The 18,052-nt window shown below is 44.0% G+C and overlaps 1 protein-coding gene and 2 non-coding genes across 4 annotated transcripts in view; all 3 read right to left on the bottom strand.

Annotated features, from left to right (window-relative positions):
* The window catches only part of fhod3a (formin homology 2 domain containing 3a), a 50,213-nt gene extending 35,104 nt beyond the window's left edge, over nucleotides 1-15,109 (bottom strand). For both annotated transcript variants that reach the window (XM_076753987.1, XM_076753988.1), the window contains exons 1-3: nucleotides 14,611-15,109; nucleotides 9,621-9,730; nucleotides 5,897-5,964 (exon numbers count right to left, since the gene is read on the bottom strand). In XM_076753987.1, the coding sequence (XP_076610102.1) occupies nucleotides 5,897-5,964; nucleotides 9,621-9,730; nucleotides 14,611-14,775 (343 nt within the window). In that variant the 5' untranslated portion in view covers nucleotides 14,776-15,109. The remainder of the gene's footprint in view (nucleotides 1-5,896; nucleotides 5,965-9,620; nucleotides 9,731-14,610) is intronic.
* Nucleotides 15,110-17,008: 1,899 nt separating this feature from the next.
* On the bottom strand, nucleotides 17,009-17,080 carry trnad-guc (transfer RNA aspartic acid (anticodon GUC)). The gene has a single exon. It is a non-coding gene; the product is annotated as a tRNA-Asp (tRNA).
* Nucleotides 17,081-17,565: 485 nt separating this feature from the next.
* Nucleotides 17,566-17,637, bottom strand: trnad-guc (transfer RNA aspartic acid (anticodon GUC)). Its single transcript has one exon. It is a non-coding gene; the product is annotated as a tRNA-Asp (tRNA).
* Nucleotides 17,638-18,052: the final 415 nt, after the last annotated feature.

Genomic DNA, 18,052 nt, shown 5'->3' with positions numbered 1-18,052 from the left:
TTCACTTCTTGCCAAATTATTCACTACATCGAGCTGCCAAGAAATATTCCACAGCGATATTTAAGTCGGGAGCTCCAAAAAAGGAGCACATTATAGGATGAAAGAACCCCAGTGTGAGTTAAACTTAGCCGAAAACAGTAGAAATGTAGCTCCTTGGCAAAACTTTTTCTCTCTCTTCGCTCTCCTCACCTGTAAGTCAGCGGACCACGGGGCTATGACATAACTCGTGGAGCTGCTGGCCAACGGCTGCTGCTCTGTCTGGCAGGTGCATTTCCTCCTTGCTTTGTTTTTCCCTTGTGTTTCCTTCCCTAAGCGATTTACCATTGCCCTGGAAATCATCCCTCTCCCCGTCTCTCTCCACACATCCCCTAAACCCATCATCTCTAAAACCCCACGGCTGGATAAGATGCCAAGCCCGCAGATTCTCCAGTGTGTGTTCTGGATGTTTAGCTTGTGGTAATTGTAATGTTTTATTGCATTATGTAATAGTTTCAAAATGATTAAAACAGACCAGCCAGAGGTTTGCGCAGGCATACTGGGTTGCATATATGAACAAGCCCAGACACAACACACACACACAAAACCAAACACACACACACACACACACACACACACACAGTGATATATTTCTAACTTTCTTCCAGTAAGTGCAATGAGGGCTGGGAGAGCAAACCCCAAACAGCAGCATGCTGTGCCACAGCACAACAGTCGAGCTGCTCATCTTTGTCAGCGTAACTAGAGCCCAGGGAAAACCCTGCCACATCCACAGAAAGCACAACACTGTTACATACAGAGAGTACCCACCACACCGCAGCAACATACAGCTGGGTTACACTGCGAAAACCATAAAATCCATAAATACACACATTGTAGTTTTACTGCATAATATGGAATTATGAAGCGGTGCAATATGTTCAGCAGTTATTTCTATCTGCTTATGCTGCACAGCAGAAGAGTACATAATAACTTTTCTTATCCCAGGCTCTCCTCGTCCAGCATAATCTACTGCTAAACTGTAACAAAGCAGGACAGCAAGTTATTGACAGTTGGGGACAATCTGAAGAGGGAACAGCTGCAGGATAGACGCATGTTACAGGCTTTTCTACTGCTGCTACTGCTTTAAAGTTATTCCACCACTTCCACTGCTCTACACCTTCAACCCCAATGCCTCATCAGCCCATCTCTCCATGTCCCACAGCAGCAACTAAGGCATGACTCATGTGGGCGCAATGCTCTCAGTCGCTCCTCAGGGTTTCAGCTGCTGGTGAGGGTAGAGGGGAAACTATTTGAGTGATTTTCTCATTCCTTCTTTCTCTCACAGATGAAAAAGAGAAACGGGTGTCCTGTAGTCTGAATGCACAACTGCTGATTTTAGGTGATGGTGACATAGTGAAAACACAAATAAACATAAACACACATTTGCACGGAAGACATCATGGTACAGATAAAACAGATTGAGTGACAGGTCCAAACTTGCCTTGCAAGCTTTTCATAAGCACAGCAAAATACCCCTGTTGACTTACACATGTGCATGCAGAGAAATCATAAGTCACAGCTCCCTGAGCAAAAGCCACAGGTGTCTGTGAGAACAAAGAGTCGCGAACAGCATGTGAAGCTGAGCGGTGTAAAGATAGATTTAGAGAGCAGAGTGTGCAGACTTGTAAAAGAAAGAAATGCAGGGGTTAACCAAGTGTTTGAATGAAACCAGTGAGGAGCTGAGGGGGAGCAACGGGCACAAATGGACAATGTAGGGCACAGCAGACAAACAGAGGATGAAGGGGAAATGATGCCAGATTGAAAAGTGGTCAGAGCATGTTGGCTAAGGTAAGCACAGATATAAGAGGGCAACATGTCAGCAAAACCATAAAATGTGTCTGGAGTTTTACTGCACAGCCACAGATGTCCTATACCACTGCCCCCTCCCAGCTTACCCATTACCACGCATTATCTGGCTGTCACACCATGCCATTACCAGGCCTTATCTCCCACAGCGGGGGGACGCTAACACAGTAAATCGCTGTTAGAACCAGCTGCAGTCATCTCTTTCTGCAGCATCTCAAGGCCAGACTGCTGTCACTACCACTGCACCCCCATCGGTGAGGCAACACTGGATAGTGACTTCTACTTTATCACTAGGGACCACCATGTCAGTAAGCTCGTATTTACAGAGCTTTTGATTTGTGTAACTCTCTCTGATGCCATCAAATCCTCCAAATATCTCTTTACAGTGTATAAATACAGTAACTTTAAGCCCTTGTTTCTGCATGGTGGCCCATTATTAGTTTTTTTTTTTTTTATCCAATCAGAGCAGCATAAAAGCACACAGGTAGAGCTGAAGAGAGAGAAACACAAGCGATGTGAGGATTTTGGGGATAGTGACTCCTGTGCTGAAAGGGAAAGTTGAAGATAAACAGACAGAGGCAGACAGATGCAACACAATCTTCTGTTTTAAACAAGCCGCAGATTTGTTATGTAACAGCACAACCAGAGAAAATCAAAGCAAGTCAACCTTCAGTCCACCTCCACCTCCAGCCTCCGCCGCTCCTTCACAAATCCTGCGGGGGGTGATTAGAGATGGATAATTGGGGCGCAGAAATCCAACAGTATAGAAGCCAGGTTTTTTTTTTTTTTTTGAAAAAGGGCTAAATTCCAGCGCTAAGTGCCAAGGGATTGAACGGGCTCCAAAACACATGCGAGGTCTTTTGTTCTGCACTCCAGCTCTTTTGTTTCACCTGCTGGACTGCTCATTACAGGGAGCATTACCTGTCAGACAGCATACCCTCTCTGCATTTGATCACTTAAACTGCATTTAATTACTGCATATCCTTTCACTTGAGGAGAGGCTGGGAAATGAGACCGCATGGGAAACAAAAGCTTTGGGAATCTGACAACTTTCTGGTAAGCAATGTGAAGTTTGACAGTATACATATGAGAAATTTACAGTTTGTACTCAGCCAGTGCAGCTTTATATGTGGTTTTATCATAAATCTTTAAAGTTTTTCTAACTTTGTCCATGGATTTATGAATTTGTCCATATATGAATGTCTTGTATGTCTTGCTAAACTGGGGTAATGCTATTGAGGATCATAAAAAAAATAAATCTGATGCCTCCAGATACCACTGATGCTGCTAGCAGGGCTATAGGCTTCTAGTTTCATGAGATAAAATTCCTACTTAGTGCAGTTCTTTGAAAAAAAAAAAAGTTGTACAACAAAAGCTAATGTTTGTTTCATTCTTCATCCTACTTGTGAACATTATTCCTTGCAGTTCTCCTCTACCCTCCTCAATCAAACCTTCCTCGCTCCTCTTGCTTCCTGTAACTCTCACATTTAGTGAGAACAGGTTCAGCCTTCCTCACATGTTTCTGTGCTGTCAACACTTTCTAAAGATACCACCTCCACTTCACCCCCACCCATGAGCCACCTCTCTCCACCCGGCAGCTACAGTCCACAACGACTCTGCTGCGACAGAGATGGCTAAAATTAACCCTTAAACAAGGGGTTTTGATTGCCACTCTGATGGGACTGCAGACCACAGGATCACCCAAGGGAAGGGGAGGAGGTATAAAACAGAGGGCACAAGAGAGACAAAAGAACAAATGATAGAAAAATAGATGTGAAAAATGCTGAGGCTCAGGCCAAACCCAAAGCTGAGGACACTTAGGTCACCTGCACTGCATAAAAAAAGGTAAAATCCAGTCCAATCTCCCAGTGGGCGTCGTGCAGTGAGTTGGAATGCTGAAGTGCCACGACGGTTTCTCTATTGCAGACACATTGCCTGCAGAGCAGTGCTTACACCAGCAGTCAGTCACTGCTTTGCTGACCATGCCAGTGTGCCCTCCTTTTCATATACAACAGAAAAACTCATTAACTCACACACATTATCACACCCTCGCCATCACACACGTGCATCACAGAGCATCCTTAATCCCAAATTGGCGAGCCCGAGCGTAATTTGATTTTTCCACGAGCAGCAGCGCCAAGAAATACTAAGGAGAGCTCTGTTTCTCAAAGTTAAACTGGTTTTTTCAACCTTGCGGTCCCGACAGAAGATCGATGAACGGCTGAAGAAGATCGCAAACCCTAAGATCCCCCAAACATTTGACCTTAATACATTCAAATCCTCATCCTCGTCAATCAAACTGAAAGCTGATGAAGCCAGTAAGATTAATAAACGCTGGAAGGAATTGATCCTTTCCTGCATTTCAATCAAATCAACCAAATAATTGTGGCAGTCAGCAATCCATGCATTTAATTCAATCCCATGACACGCAACCAGACTATACTGACCAACTAATTGTGAATCACAGATTCCACAAGCAATTTGTATGCTTGATTGTGACAGACTTTTCATTTAGTGGATAGTATGCTGACCACTACTCAGACGATTTGCAGGTCAAGGCCCTGAAGGATTAGAGAGCGTTTAAACGGGTAGATGAGCGGAAAGCTGAACCGACTCATTGAGGCAACTCTGAGAGGGGGTGGGAAATGGTCAGTAGAGCTCTAAAGTGAATGGATCACTCTGACTCGCTCACGCTATCTGATTATATGTCTGTTTAATGCAGCAGAATTACAAAGTGCCACTCCAGTTAGGATCTGGTCGCTGCCCAGCATCTGTGCCATGCTGAATGAAATCTGGATTGTGGTCAATATAGTCAGTAAAGGCTGTCATCACAGCTTGGCAGAGTCCAGGTTTCACTCATGCCCTTCAAAAGGAAATGTGTTTTGCATGGCGCTGATGCAGCCTTTTCTCCATAAAAAGATGATATGAAGTTGTTTTTTCAAATTGTTCTGCAAGAGACAAGCAAACATAGCCTGACAGTGGTTTTGATGGTTTTTTTTGGTGTACAGTGTGCGCACATTTTCTCTCATTAACAGCATTAGTCTCACTCCTGGTGACATTTCACCCCATCACGTTCTCAACCAATCTGAGTCACTGGTTCTAGGATCCAGAATTAGTGCTGCTATCACCGGCATGGAGAATGTTGACCATGCAGAGAAGCCATGGAGGAAAAGAGTGCACCAGACCAATGCTCCATTCAGACATATCAGAGTAATATATATAATGCTGAGAGCACAGACTCTGAGGAGGAGTGGGGTCACTTTAATGGCTATGAAGAAACTGAGATGTGGAAATGCTTTGTTTGTGTTTTTTTCATGGGACATGAATGGTGCTGAGTGTTGGGAGGCTCTTCAATAGTTCCACAAACAATTCTGCAACATCAGCCAAATTATTATGTTTGAGTTTAAAATGAATATATCAATGTGAAAACTATATATACACAGTATGATTTCACAGTATGGTTTTGTTGTCTTTGTTATCATCATAAGACAAGTTAGTTGTTTATCCAACCCAGCCTTCAAATCGAGATCAAAACATGCTGTAGTACAATGATAGGAAAGAAGATTTGTTGGCTCTGTTGTCGTCTGTCACCCTCTGAATTCCATCTCCCATCATTCCCTTCCTCCCTTGTAAATCTCTCATTCAGTTCTTTCTCTCATTACAACATATTTTTCCTTTTGTGCTGCTGTCTTCCCCTCTAACCTTCAGTTATACTCACACCTCCCTACTTCACCAGATCCATGGGGGGGGGGGACCTGCATGGAGCTACTGTGACAGCCCTCACAGCCACAAGCTGCCATCCACTTTTCTCTCTAAACCATGTAAAAGCTCCCACCACACATGTTGAATGCAACTACTGACATGATCACAATACTATGTTGATTTTGGAGACATTTACCAGTCAGTCCAGCTCCTCAGTGAGAGGTCTCAGGTCTGAACAGCCATCTAAACCCGTGGTACAATGTGTCCTCAGGCTTGCTGGATCTGGCTATGCATGTGTGTGTGAGGGAGAAACTTATGTTAAACACACATAAATATGTCAGCCAACACTCACCAATGCAGGCGTGTACGCGGACGGTCAGCTGGGTCCGTAGAATAACACTGTGCTTCTTCCCTCTGGACCTGACCAAGAAAAAAAGCACAAAGAATTACTGCCAATTCAAAAATATCTTTCTGAAAGCAACTGACATTGTCTAGCTGCTGCACAATACTTTCATTCACAGCCAAGCCTAAAATACTTGTTTCATGTTCCTTCTGGAGTCAAGTGTAATTATCTTGGCGCTGGCGGAGTGATCTGTCGTGTTTTATGATTTATTCACACTTGTTTCAAGAGAGGAAGATTCTGGAACAGGTGAAACGGAGCTACCGTTTTAAGGAAAATAATAATTTTGTTACTTGAGTGAAGGCGAGGACTTTATATGAAGGAGGCTGATTGGTATGATGGGAATGGCACAGACAAACAGCGGCCTGCATTGGATTTGTACCCCTATACTGATACACATCTGAGCCCCGAGGACAGACAGGAGAAATGCAGGAGCAGACACAACACACCTATAAACACCTACACCTACTATTGTGCCATCGGGAGCGCACATTCATCCACAGCATATTTCCCGAGAGGAAAAACAAAATGAGTGCACACAAACAGAGAGGTAAAGTATGATGGTATTTTGAAGGCTTTCCTAACTTTACTTGTTATAATCCTCCAATCTGTAGGAGGTTATCACTGACTTCCATCACTAACATGCTGATGGTATCCAACCCAAGCAGGTAAAGCACTGCTCAGATAACACACACTGCTGCAATCCACCCATTACACACAACACACAGTAAGGGTAACACAGACCCAAACAAGAGGCCAGCCAACCTCTTTACGTTCTGTTAAGCTGCATTATCAGCTTTGCTCGGAAATAGAGCAAAATGTTTAGCGCAATCTGTGCTGATAAAAAAAAAAAAAAAGGATATTTTTTCACTGTCCACGTCTGATAACGTCTGTATTGTGTGAGAATGAGTCAAGACCCGGGAAGAGTGAGGCCATTCAGAGAACAGTGGAGAGAAAATAAGACTCGGAGTGCAACTATTGGATGTTAGAGAAGAAGTGTAAAAGAAGATTCAACACATATAATCTATCACTGTTTTTATATGTGATGAGGAATACAAAAACAGCTCAAATGGCTTGGAGGAACTCTGGCTATGATGTTTATTATGATGCGACTGCAGCACCGTCTTCTCTTTCTTTAAGTGAAAGCATACTCTGGGCTGTCCTCCTTGTTTACAGTCAACTGTGGTGAGCACTGTGGTGCCGCAGCTGGAAACACGACACATTTTTAGACATGGGAGCATAAATTCTGGGTGAAAATTACTTTACACCAATCTGCTCTTCATAACACTCTGGGCATTTTTCAGCAAAACGCATTTTTCAGTTTTCTACATGAGGTTTGTCAGTAGATAAAATAAGCCTTACTTTTATACTTATGTCTTCATCACGTGTGAACAGTGTCCATAGGCCAATCACCATGATACAGTGACTCAGACGAGCAGATGGCCATGCATATAGACAAGACAATGTATGTGACAAAAAGCTCGACTGTAAATTCAGCAGCGTACCATCACTTTCCCTTCAGATGTTAACAGCTGTCACAACCTGCCTGGCTTTAAAGCACATGTAAAATATGTGGTATGAGGCTGAGATATGGAGTGTGATTAGTTTATTCATTTTTGACACTATATAAATAGTGGTGATCCAGCAGAGGGAGGACAGGAGAGGCTGACTTAGAAGCGTCCATCCTCAGCCTTTGTGATGTTTCGCCAAAAAAGGGTCAAACCCAAACCTAATGTGTGATTCATTTCCTACCAGCGCAGCATGACCTTCGGAAAAGCCAAGGTTGATAAGATGACAGACAGGCCTGTCGGATCCAACCAGTTCCCCAAGATCTCAACCACTTCAGAAACACACACACACACACCTTTATTCACCTGTCCATCACCTGTCACATGGCTTACCAGGCACCTAAAGATACACACACACACACACACACACGGACAAACAAATAAACGTACACATGGAAACGAGCACAGACAAACAGACCCAGAGAACAACCCAGCTCTGTGGGTCCGCCATCACTTATCATGCTGTGGCCCCCAGTCTCCAAACAGATCAACATACCAGAACTCTCCACAAACACACACTGTCACACTCTTAAATATGCAGCCGGTTAACAGCTGCATTCTCAGTGTGTTTCTCAGAGCTCGATGTAACAATGCTTTGTCACACATGTTAGAGGCAATAGCTGAGAACAGGGCTCTCAAGTTTTTGAACTCAGAGTTCAGAGTGAGATTTCGGCTGCAGGGGTGGGGTTTGGGTGGGGACGGGGGTCTGATCTCATAAATAACACATAAATTTGTACAAATAGAAATATTTATTTAATTCAGCATTTCTTAGTGCAGGTGTGTGTGTGTGTGTGTGTGACTGTGAGAGAGAGAGATAATGGTTAATGTTGTTTATTGTAGGTCTTCTGTAGCTACTTCAGCGAGCGCATGACTCAATGTGTCATCGTCGTCATTGGAATCAGAATGTAACGTCGTTGTAGTGGGAATATCTAAATCTTACCCGGATACAGCAATGCTATTCTCGGATTGGCCCTCTGGTGTCTATATTCTTTTTATTTGATTAGCTGGTGTGCGGCAGGCGCCTTCTGAACTCTGAAATAGCGGCACATCTCGGTGGGCGTTATCCTGGTAATTTCTCTGCGTGAGAAATACAAGGTGTGGCGTGTGAGCGTGTGAACGGGTTGAAATGCGTGCGTCTCACACCCAATGTGTGAGACTTCAGAGCTTTGGCTGAGAGCAAAGTGCATTTCTAAAGTTGTGACTCAACACAGTTTATCTAAAGTTATGATGATGGAAACTTACTAATTCATCAATGACAATGTTACCATGCATGAGCTGAAAATAGATTATATTCATCTGTTTGTTATATAGCTAATTAGCTACTGTAACACCTGGTTAGCTAACACTGAGCAGCACTGGCTCATTGTTAAAACACTAAAGAATTGAGAATTGAAGAGTTTTAAGCATTGTTGGTCGTACCAAAAAGCTGAATTACCACAGAAAATTGACCATAAACATTAATAACCATTGTAAACTTGGCAACACTGTGGTGCTATTTCACACAGAAAATGCCAAATGTACACCAACCATTGCTACTGTTGAGGCTACAACATCTACCAACTAAATTGATCACAATACAAGGTGGGTCTGGATCTAGGTGGTTTTACCACCTCTATCTGGGGGAAATCCTGAGCCATAACAGCAGGTTTCCATTTTCCAATTCTCCTGTTGACCCTAAGAGAGACACCTGCACTGCTGCTGGGAGATGTGAGAGAGAGAAAATACTCCACGACAGCACGCTTCCAAAGTGATCCTGCTGTTTCTTCTGGAGTTGACAGGTTTGTGAACTGTGAAATTTTGTCACAAAGTAGATCCGAATATCAGTTATTGCAAAAACACAGTGAAAGACGAGCTGTAGCTGTGGAAGGGAGGGAGGGCACATCTGTCCCGCTTTCCACAGCGCTTCATACTTTCCGTGAACTTGTGCTTCCAAGAAATCCATATCCAGCAGCTTGTGATTCCTCCTATTTTATAAGAATGGAGAGACTCAGAAATTATATGTATGTGTGCGTGAGAGAGAGAGAGAGAGAGGGAGAAAGAGAGAGAGAGAGCGAGGGGACTCTGTATGTGTGGCTGTTTCATGGGGTATTAATGTGTATCAGTCTCACCCTGTGTCGTCCTGCTGAAAGCCCTCCAGCTCGTCCCTTTGCTCAGCCAGAGAGGACTCCAGATCCAGATAGGTGCCATTGTGGGAGAGCTGCAGCGTACAGTCATCAAGCTACGGAAAAGAATTCAGAAATCTTTTCAAAACACAAGTCCTAATGAATGAAATGGATAGAAACTAGGATACTGGATTGGACTTAAATGAACTTAACAAACCAAAGGGGCAACTACTAAAGCAAAAGTGGTTACCAACTTCAAATTGACATTTAGACCTAAATTAGGATTGGAAAATATGATGTGTAACATGAAATTTCCCTGGCCAGGCTGTGATGTGCGTACATGAGCCACCCACAGGAATGACACTGGTCTCTGGGCCTACTGTTTTTTAATACTCCCTCACTGTGTCTCTGCATGTGTTTCACACCATTTCTAAAAAAACAATTTGAGCCCGTAAAATAAAGACAGTAAACGGGGAAAGGATTTGAACACGAGTGTGCACAGCGGTCCGTGAAAAGTGAGGGAGCCGTATGCGGTGTGGCTCTGCTTTCAGCATTACGAAGCTGTTAAGGGAATTAACTAGTAGAGACGTAGCAATAAAGGCTGCAGAACATGAAACCAAAACCAGAGGGAAACATGGAGAGAGAAAGGGAGATTTAAAGAGCAGCTGTGAGAAAAATGACACTTAAATATTGTTTTAATTTTGTTCAATATGAAGCTACAGCACACTTAAGGAGCAATGACAGCCATTCCCACATACATATGCTCATAACAGAGTGTGCTTTGGTTGTTTTCACAGACCCATCTTGCACCCAGTGCCATCTGTGACTGCATTATTTAAGGTAGTGCTGCAGAGCAACCTACATCAGAATTAACCCGCTATGCTGTGTAATGAGAAACCCTGCTGAGTTTGAGACCAGGTGCACATTAATATATCTGCACACCGCTGGCATTGATGTTTATGAGTACAGTCACAAGCTGATAGCAGGTGCAAGCGTCCGTCCCGGCTGCAACTCATAAAAAGTAACACACATCATTGAGTTATTGTTACAATCAGCTATGAGCTTTGCAACTTATTGTTAAAGCTGCCGATGTCTGAATAGGTGAGTGAGATCAGAGTCATGAGTTGAGTTAGCATTTAGCACCTCTATGGTAGTGATATGGCTAACCTAGTCTGGCCTTTGGTGTGCTGCCAAACACCCCCCCCCCCCCACCACCCCCCTGGCTGTCTAGCTGAGCTGCATGACGACACTCTCTGACCAGCAGAGACCGCAGATCACAAGACCTGCTGCTGCCTCTGTCTGTCCCTCCTTCTCACTCGGAAACAGAGAGACGGACTGTCGGATGGACTCACAGCATAAATATAACTTTGCTATATTTACTCTTCTCTGAGGTAGCATGCACACAGGAGCTGGAGGGTGGGTGTGTCAGCAGGGGCTGGGAGATAAAGGGGGGGGGGGGGGCTCTGCCAAGGCCAAAGTGTCACAAAGGAGAAAGCTGACTGTCATCCATGTTGCAATGAACTTTGCAGTCCTGTGCTAACTTAGAAATTCTTTAAGCGATCTCAAATGCACCATAAGCAAACAAGGTGACTTTGGGTCCTGCTCCGGTTTTTCCCTGCCCCCTCACGACAACATGAAGCCATCTGTGCCAAATAGCTAATCCGAAAAGCAAAACACACATCCCCAGTCGAAATTTAGGTTAATTAAAATGCCAATTCAAATGCTGTCATAATGACATGATCCAGACAGCAGACATAAAGAAAAGCAAGAAGAAGACAGTCTTGCAAAGCGAGGCTAACGAAGGAGGCGAAGGAATAAGAGAGTGAAGCGGACCTTGAGTGGACTGTTCCCGAGCGAAACTCTAGCATGGCAACATGCTTACAGTGACAACGCCAAGTGTTCGTTCAGCACCTTAGTTTTGCATGTTAGTTTTAGCGACACAAAGTACAGCTGAGGCTGATGGGAGCGTTATTAGCTTTGGAGGTATCTGGACAAACTGAAATTTTGACCTAATGAAGACTAAGATGAAAAAGCAAAGGATAAACAAAGCTGCTGGTGAACATCCTGAGTGGGATATGAATGTGTGTTCCAAAGATCATGGCAATTGTTACTGACACTGTTCGTTTCAATATGGCACGCGAGATTTGGTGGATCTCAGATTTGGGTTTGACTAAGTACAGGGGGAGATGAGACAGTGGGGGAGTTAATCATGCCTTGTCCCACTGCCCTGGTTTTCATGTTGGAGTAAGACAAAAGCATTTCTTGTGCCCAATCTGCGAGCATTATTCAGCATTTTTATCTATATTCCCCTTGTACTTAACAACATGTCATGTCCTTGAGTGAAGCTTTCTTTATGCCTTTATGCCTGTCAACACATATCTGAAGACAGAGGCCCACCACCACCACCTCCACCTCCACCTCCACCTCCAGCTCCCTGCTTTCTTTCGCTGCTCTGCTTTATCTACACTCATTACTCAATCATACGAATACTGCTCGGACAGCGAGAAGCGAGCCCCCAGACCACTCTGTAACACAATACGCTAACAGCGCAGGGTCCAAAGGGTGTCTCTTTCCTAAAACACTTCGTTTGGGTAACAGTAGTAATAACATAACAAAACCCATCATGTTGACGGAGCCGGCAGAGAGGTGGCTCCAGAGGGAACCGCAAGCTCTTCACACTCAGGGCTCTGGGACGGGCCAGGGAAACACTTAGTGGCTAGTATACTTTACACTCATTTAATCAAATTCTCCCAGAAGAGCTAAACAGAGGGGAGGGGGCAAATGGGGGTAGGGGAGTAATTACTTCCACGTTAAAACAACATAAAGCCTGCTGGCGATCACCGTGTGTCGACAGTTAACAATGCCCTTACGTAAGTTTGACGACGAGGTTTTTAAGAACTTTCTTGTGTCAGAGTCAGAGCCACAGAGGACCGGCCTCTTTGAAGAGCGTGAGGAGGGTGTGTTCTACACGGCTGTAAAATCTCCCAGTGTTACTTTAATGGGAAGCCTTTGGTTATGAAAAAAAAAGTTGAGCTGTGTAGTCTGGGCTTTGTTGTTTTTGAGGGGTTTTGACTGATGGTGAGGCTTCTGCGTTGAGCCGGACTGAGCTCCATGAATCCTTTGAGTTGGGGTAACCTATCATGGCACCTAATTTGTTTCAGGTGTTTACTTCTTAGCAGTGGAAAGTGATAACATCTTCTCTGGGAATCAAAAGGGAAACTTCTTTTTTTAGCTTTAGTTTGGCTAAAAATGACACATCCCATGCACACAAACCAGTGATACACTGATTTAGCCCTGGCAAGTTAGCCCAACTGTGTGTGTTGAGTGGACGGACTGGTGCACGGTCAGAGAGGTGGGAGAGGAGATGGAGGAAGAGGTCAGGAAAACCACGGCAGCCAGAGTGAGGAGAACAAAGTGTCGCAGGGATCCAGGGCCCGGCCGCAGGAATTCTGGGACAAGTGACCTATACTTTACATGTGGCCCAGCCAGCCATACACAGAGCGCTGCCATCACAGCATAATAATACAGTAGGCTTTTCTCAGAGAAGAGCACAGGAGGTTAGGACAAAAAGAGACTGCTCTAACAAAGAAAGACCAAGAAACAGCTCAGGAAAGTGTCAAGCTCTTGCTAGCTCTGACATTTTCCAATAACATAATGAGGTTCAAGCCTTTTAAGCACCAACTTCTAGATCGGGACAGTCTGACGGGCAAATTTGCAACAGTTCAGTTCCATCCCTATAATCTAAATGCAATATCCAGTTGCCATTGCGCACAGTCTTCCTCCTGATGTGAACAAAATTGCAAACACCAACGCAGGCTGTGCCATCTGTCCGCGTATAGGTTGTAATCATAAGCTTTTCTGTGCTGTGGGCCATTTTTCATTTGTTTTGTGGCTTTTAAAGATGGGGCAGCAAAAGATCCACTCGGTCTGGAAAACCACTCTGCTGTCGAACGCTGGTTTGCCGTCAGGGTTGTGAGCCAGCAGTGGAGCTTTGTCTTTCTCTCTGCGCCTCACTTTTATTTTCAGTCCCATCTATATTTTCAGTTTCAGTTATCTGACATGCTTACAAATGAAGAATGTGAATAAGGCCACACGGTATCTGCTCCACTTGGATGGCGTCCGTGGGTGTGTTTTTGTTACTCAGCCTTGTCAGGAATGAATGTGTGCTGATTTTTTTTTTTTTCTTCTCTCTGGGTTGCTTCAAACACCAAAATTCACTAAATATGGACACTTTCTCTGGTTCACACACCCATCGTAATCTGACTCTTGACATCTGATCATCTGCGATTCGGGCTCTTTGCTGGGCACCAGAGCTTTATGGCTGTCACTGGTGGATGAGTGAGGCAACTCAGGATATATCTAGTTGCACTAATGCCTTTGCACACCTGTCACTGTGACTTGCAAAGCAGACTGCAAAACACATTCAGCAATAAGAAAGGATTATTCACTTTGAGGGAAGGTGATGTGTTCTTATTTCTCTGCCCCGTCAGCAGAGAGGTCAGAGGTGAGGTTAGGTTTCTTGGAGATCCAGCATCTCTGTCTCAGTGGCACTTCAGCAGAGCTAAAGGTACTGTATGCCCACATGAGATCAAAGCAGCATATTTAGTCTGAAACAAGTCAAGTCCCTGTTTAATGTTGCTGTGGGCTTTGAGGCAAACATTTGCAAGCATGTGTCAGTCCTCAGGCTGGAGAGCCAATCAGTTGGGCTTGCATGTGTTCTCAAAATAGCCTCTGAATGGTGGGTATGGAAGTTTATTTGCAGTAGGCTTGAAGTGAAAAACAGCAGACTTTAAAACAACCTCATGCAGCCCTGATTCAAACATGTGCATTCACAATAGTGTGTGTTTAAAACCTACACAGGGAAAATTGAGTTGCTCTGGAGTTTCTGGAGATCTTATATTGCCTGATGGTGGAATATGTCACACTTTATATCACACATTTTCAAAAGGCTTTATATCAGCAAAGTCAGGGGTGAGTTCACCACTTGGGATCCTACCTTGTGGGGAGCTTTGAGGAGCCGGTGGACGCCTGCTAACTGGTTGATGAGTGGGATATCCTCCCTGAAGGTGTACAGCGGCGGTCTCGTCGGTTCTGGGAAATTGGTGCTATTGAATGGATCGGTGTCGTCTAAAAACTGAACCCTGCAGACAAACGTGGCCATGGTGCATCCATGCAAGTGACTCCTCTGACGGGAGCAGCCCGGTTTGGTGAGAGCCGGACCAGCTATACGGCTGTGGTCGCTGAGCGCTCCGCTGCTGGTAACGACAACAAACCCGGGTCGCCAAGTGCGCCCTGTGAGCAGCCTGTCCTCCACAGGGGCACAGAGAGGAGGGGAGGGTTGCTGCAAGCCGAAAAGGTGGCACACAAGAGACCGCTCAGTGTCTGGTCTCGCCTCCTTGCTGTGGTTGTGCTAACCCTGAGCTGCTCTGTGTTATTCTCGGAGAGGCAGGTGGCCGGTGATGAAGGGGAGGCGGCAGGCGGACTCCGGCTGGCTGCCGGAGAGTGAGGGATCAGCGCAGCTTGGGACAGCCGGTCTGCTGTCTGTCTGTCTGAGTCTCTGTAAATCCACCCTCCCTCCCCCCGTATCTATTTTCCCCTCTGCCTCATCTCTCCCTCCCTTCAGGTCACTGTCCCTGCCTTTAGAGGTGGCTTCCTATATGAAAATGATCTGCTCTAATCCCATAAAAATGTTCTAATATCTCATGAGCCACACCATAAAGTAATCATAATACTAAAACGCAGAGATTTCATTGTACGTTATGGCGGCATTAAACAAAAAGCTTGTCAAATCAATGTGGTCAAAGACAATATAAAGAAGTATACATTTGGTGTCAGCTCACTGCAGAGCACAGCAGACACACTATTTCATCACTTTTCAGTCATTCAGGTAAAAATATTTGCCATTAAGGGTTTTGGTCTAAGTTCAAACGCAGTCTTGAGCAATGGCGACCTCTTGTGGCCAAAATGTTCAAATGCAGGCAGCACGAATTCTGCAAGTTCCACAATTCTACCAACTTGGACCAACTCGTACTTTTTCTACTGTATATTAAACTACTTGTTGAATGCTGTATGTGCTATCAGCTTCTGTAGGAAAAATATTACTTCTGTTTGGATGCAGCTGCAATTGTTAATGTGTAAAAGTTTGTGATCACAAGACTGCTATAGTAGAGGGCCAACCTAACACTAAACAGGACAGGAGTAGAGCATTCTCCTCATGTTTCCATCTAATATGAATGCGTAGGGACATTGTTTACGATCACTGGCGTATAATTATTTTGTTTTGCACTTCGTCCACTAGTCATAGGGTCGATGTGTCCTTGAACAAGACCCTGAACTCCACCCGCTCCCGATGCTCAAGCCAGCGCCATGTGTGGTAAGTGTGAATGAGTGAAGTGCTCAGTCCATTTACCATTTACTACAATACTTGGCTCTTTGTCTGTGCACCTGTGAGCTAAATCTGATGTGTGACATCCAATAATATCCCTCAGGAAAAAAAAACAAAAACGGCGGAGATCACCACTTTGCTACCACTGGAGGGCAGAAAGGCACTTTCTTTTAACACTGGCAAACCCAGAGTAAAACTCTGCAAAACTCAAGGAAAAAGATATAAATTTACAGTGATCTCTCAGCTTTATTCTGACTGGAACTCACCATTAAGCTCAAACATCTGGAATTAGATCATAGGACAGAAAAAGAGGTGGAAAGTGGGGTTATGACAATTTTGCAATTCCAGTCTGACAGATACAAATCTCTTACAGCAGTGTCACGTTTTTAGTAATGCTCAGAGCATGGGACACAAGGCAAAGGTTAGCCGGCAGTGTGCTCCCCGATGAGGAACTGTTTACCTCCTTTATACCCTGAAGCAGTCTTATCTCAAGTCCTCCTCTCTCATATATCTCTCATATCAAGACATATTTCTTGATAAAGTATTGAAACCGATTGAAACTCATTTTTATTAGTTTCAACTTTTATTCATATGGAATATATCGATAGGAGCCCCTCCCATGAGTGTGTACTAAAATAATAAAAATCCCTACATTTTCATTGCTTGTTCTAGGGCATTTTCTACCATTTTAGGAAAAAAAACAGTAGTCTCCTATGCCCTTCTAAAAATAGTCTCTGGGCACCAATATGCCCTCATCTGGCCAAGGATATTTGTTCTTGCCAAACAGGCACATAAAATACTATTTCTAAAATTGTAGACGTTTACTGTGCATGCAGCATAGGCTGCCACTCAAATTCATGACACGGCAACTGTAAATGAGCTTTCATATTGGAATGCTATCACATCTGCCTCACAGACAAAGAGTCCCCCATTCAACACCAGGCAGAAAAACGTTTATTTGGTCTTTACTGCGAATGTGACACCGAGGATATACTCAAAAAAACTTATCCTCCCCGTCGGGGAATCGAACCCCGGTCTTCCGCGTGACAGGCGGAGATACTGTCCACTATACTAACGAGGATTGGATACTAAACATTCATTTTCAGAGGTTATCTAGCTTATACATAGACGTACAGTCAACAATGTTTGTCATTGTTTAGCTCCTATTTGAGAGCCTGGTGGGCAATGATGGTTCCCAGGAAGCGGGTCGGGCAGTGCTTTTTCTGAAATCCACAACTCAAATCTCCACCATCTTCAACGCCGAAACTTATTCTGTCGAGATCAGTAGATTGTGAATCCTTGACAGAGATTAGCCCAATGAGGATCGTGTCATTCGCAAATTTAAAGGTTTTGCCATGTTCTGCCGTCATCTGCGAGACTGTTTGCACCCGGCATTAATATGCGTCTTGCGTGACCTGATCACAAGTGTAGTACTGCGTACCCACTGGAATAAAAATAGAGCGCTGCTGCTTCTGAACAGGAGGGATAACTATAGGCTCGTATAGACATATGGGACAGGTTCCATTACTTCTGTCTTTGTTCATGATTCAAGGAAAAAAGTTTGCTCTCCCCGTCGGGGAATCGAACCCCGGTCTTCCGCGTGACAGGCGGAGATACTGTCCACTATACTAACGAGGAACTCCGCAAATGTCACGGCAACTACATTTCAAGAAGTTAAGACAGACAGGAAGGGAAGGAGGTTTATATGAGTCCTCGCCTTCATTTCAAAGTCGTTGAAAAGATACTAAAACAATAAAACGCACAAACAGAAAACAAACAAACAGAAACAAGCAAACAACAATCAAGAACAATGAAATATGTAACAATAGAGGAAAAAGAAAAAACAAAATAATCCAGATTGAAATAATCACGAAACAAATAATCAAAATAGAAATTTGGAGACTAAATATATTAAATATATAGACTAAATATATAAATTGTGGTCAGTTACTCAGTTACTTATTTAATTAAATGATATTTTTTAAATGCGATTTGAAAATTGTTAAAGAAGAAGATGACTTCAAATATGGATTTTGTGAATTACAGAGATAAC

Source organism: Chaetodon auriga, chromosome 17 (assembly GCF_051107435.1).
Source record: "Chaetodon auriga isolate fChaAug3 chromosome 17, fChaAug3.hap1, whole genome shotgun sequence".
Taxonomy (NCBI): Eukaryota; Metazoa; Chordata; class Actinopteri; order Chaetodontiformes; family Chaetodontidae; genus Chaetodon; species Chaetodon auriga.
Note: the sequence above shows the minus strand (reverse complement) of the source record. Positions and strands in the feature narration are given on the sequence as shown.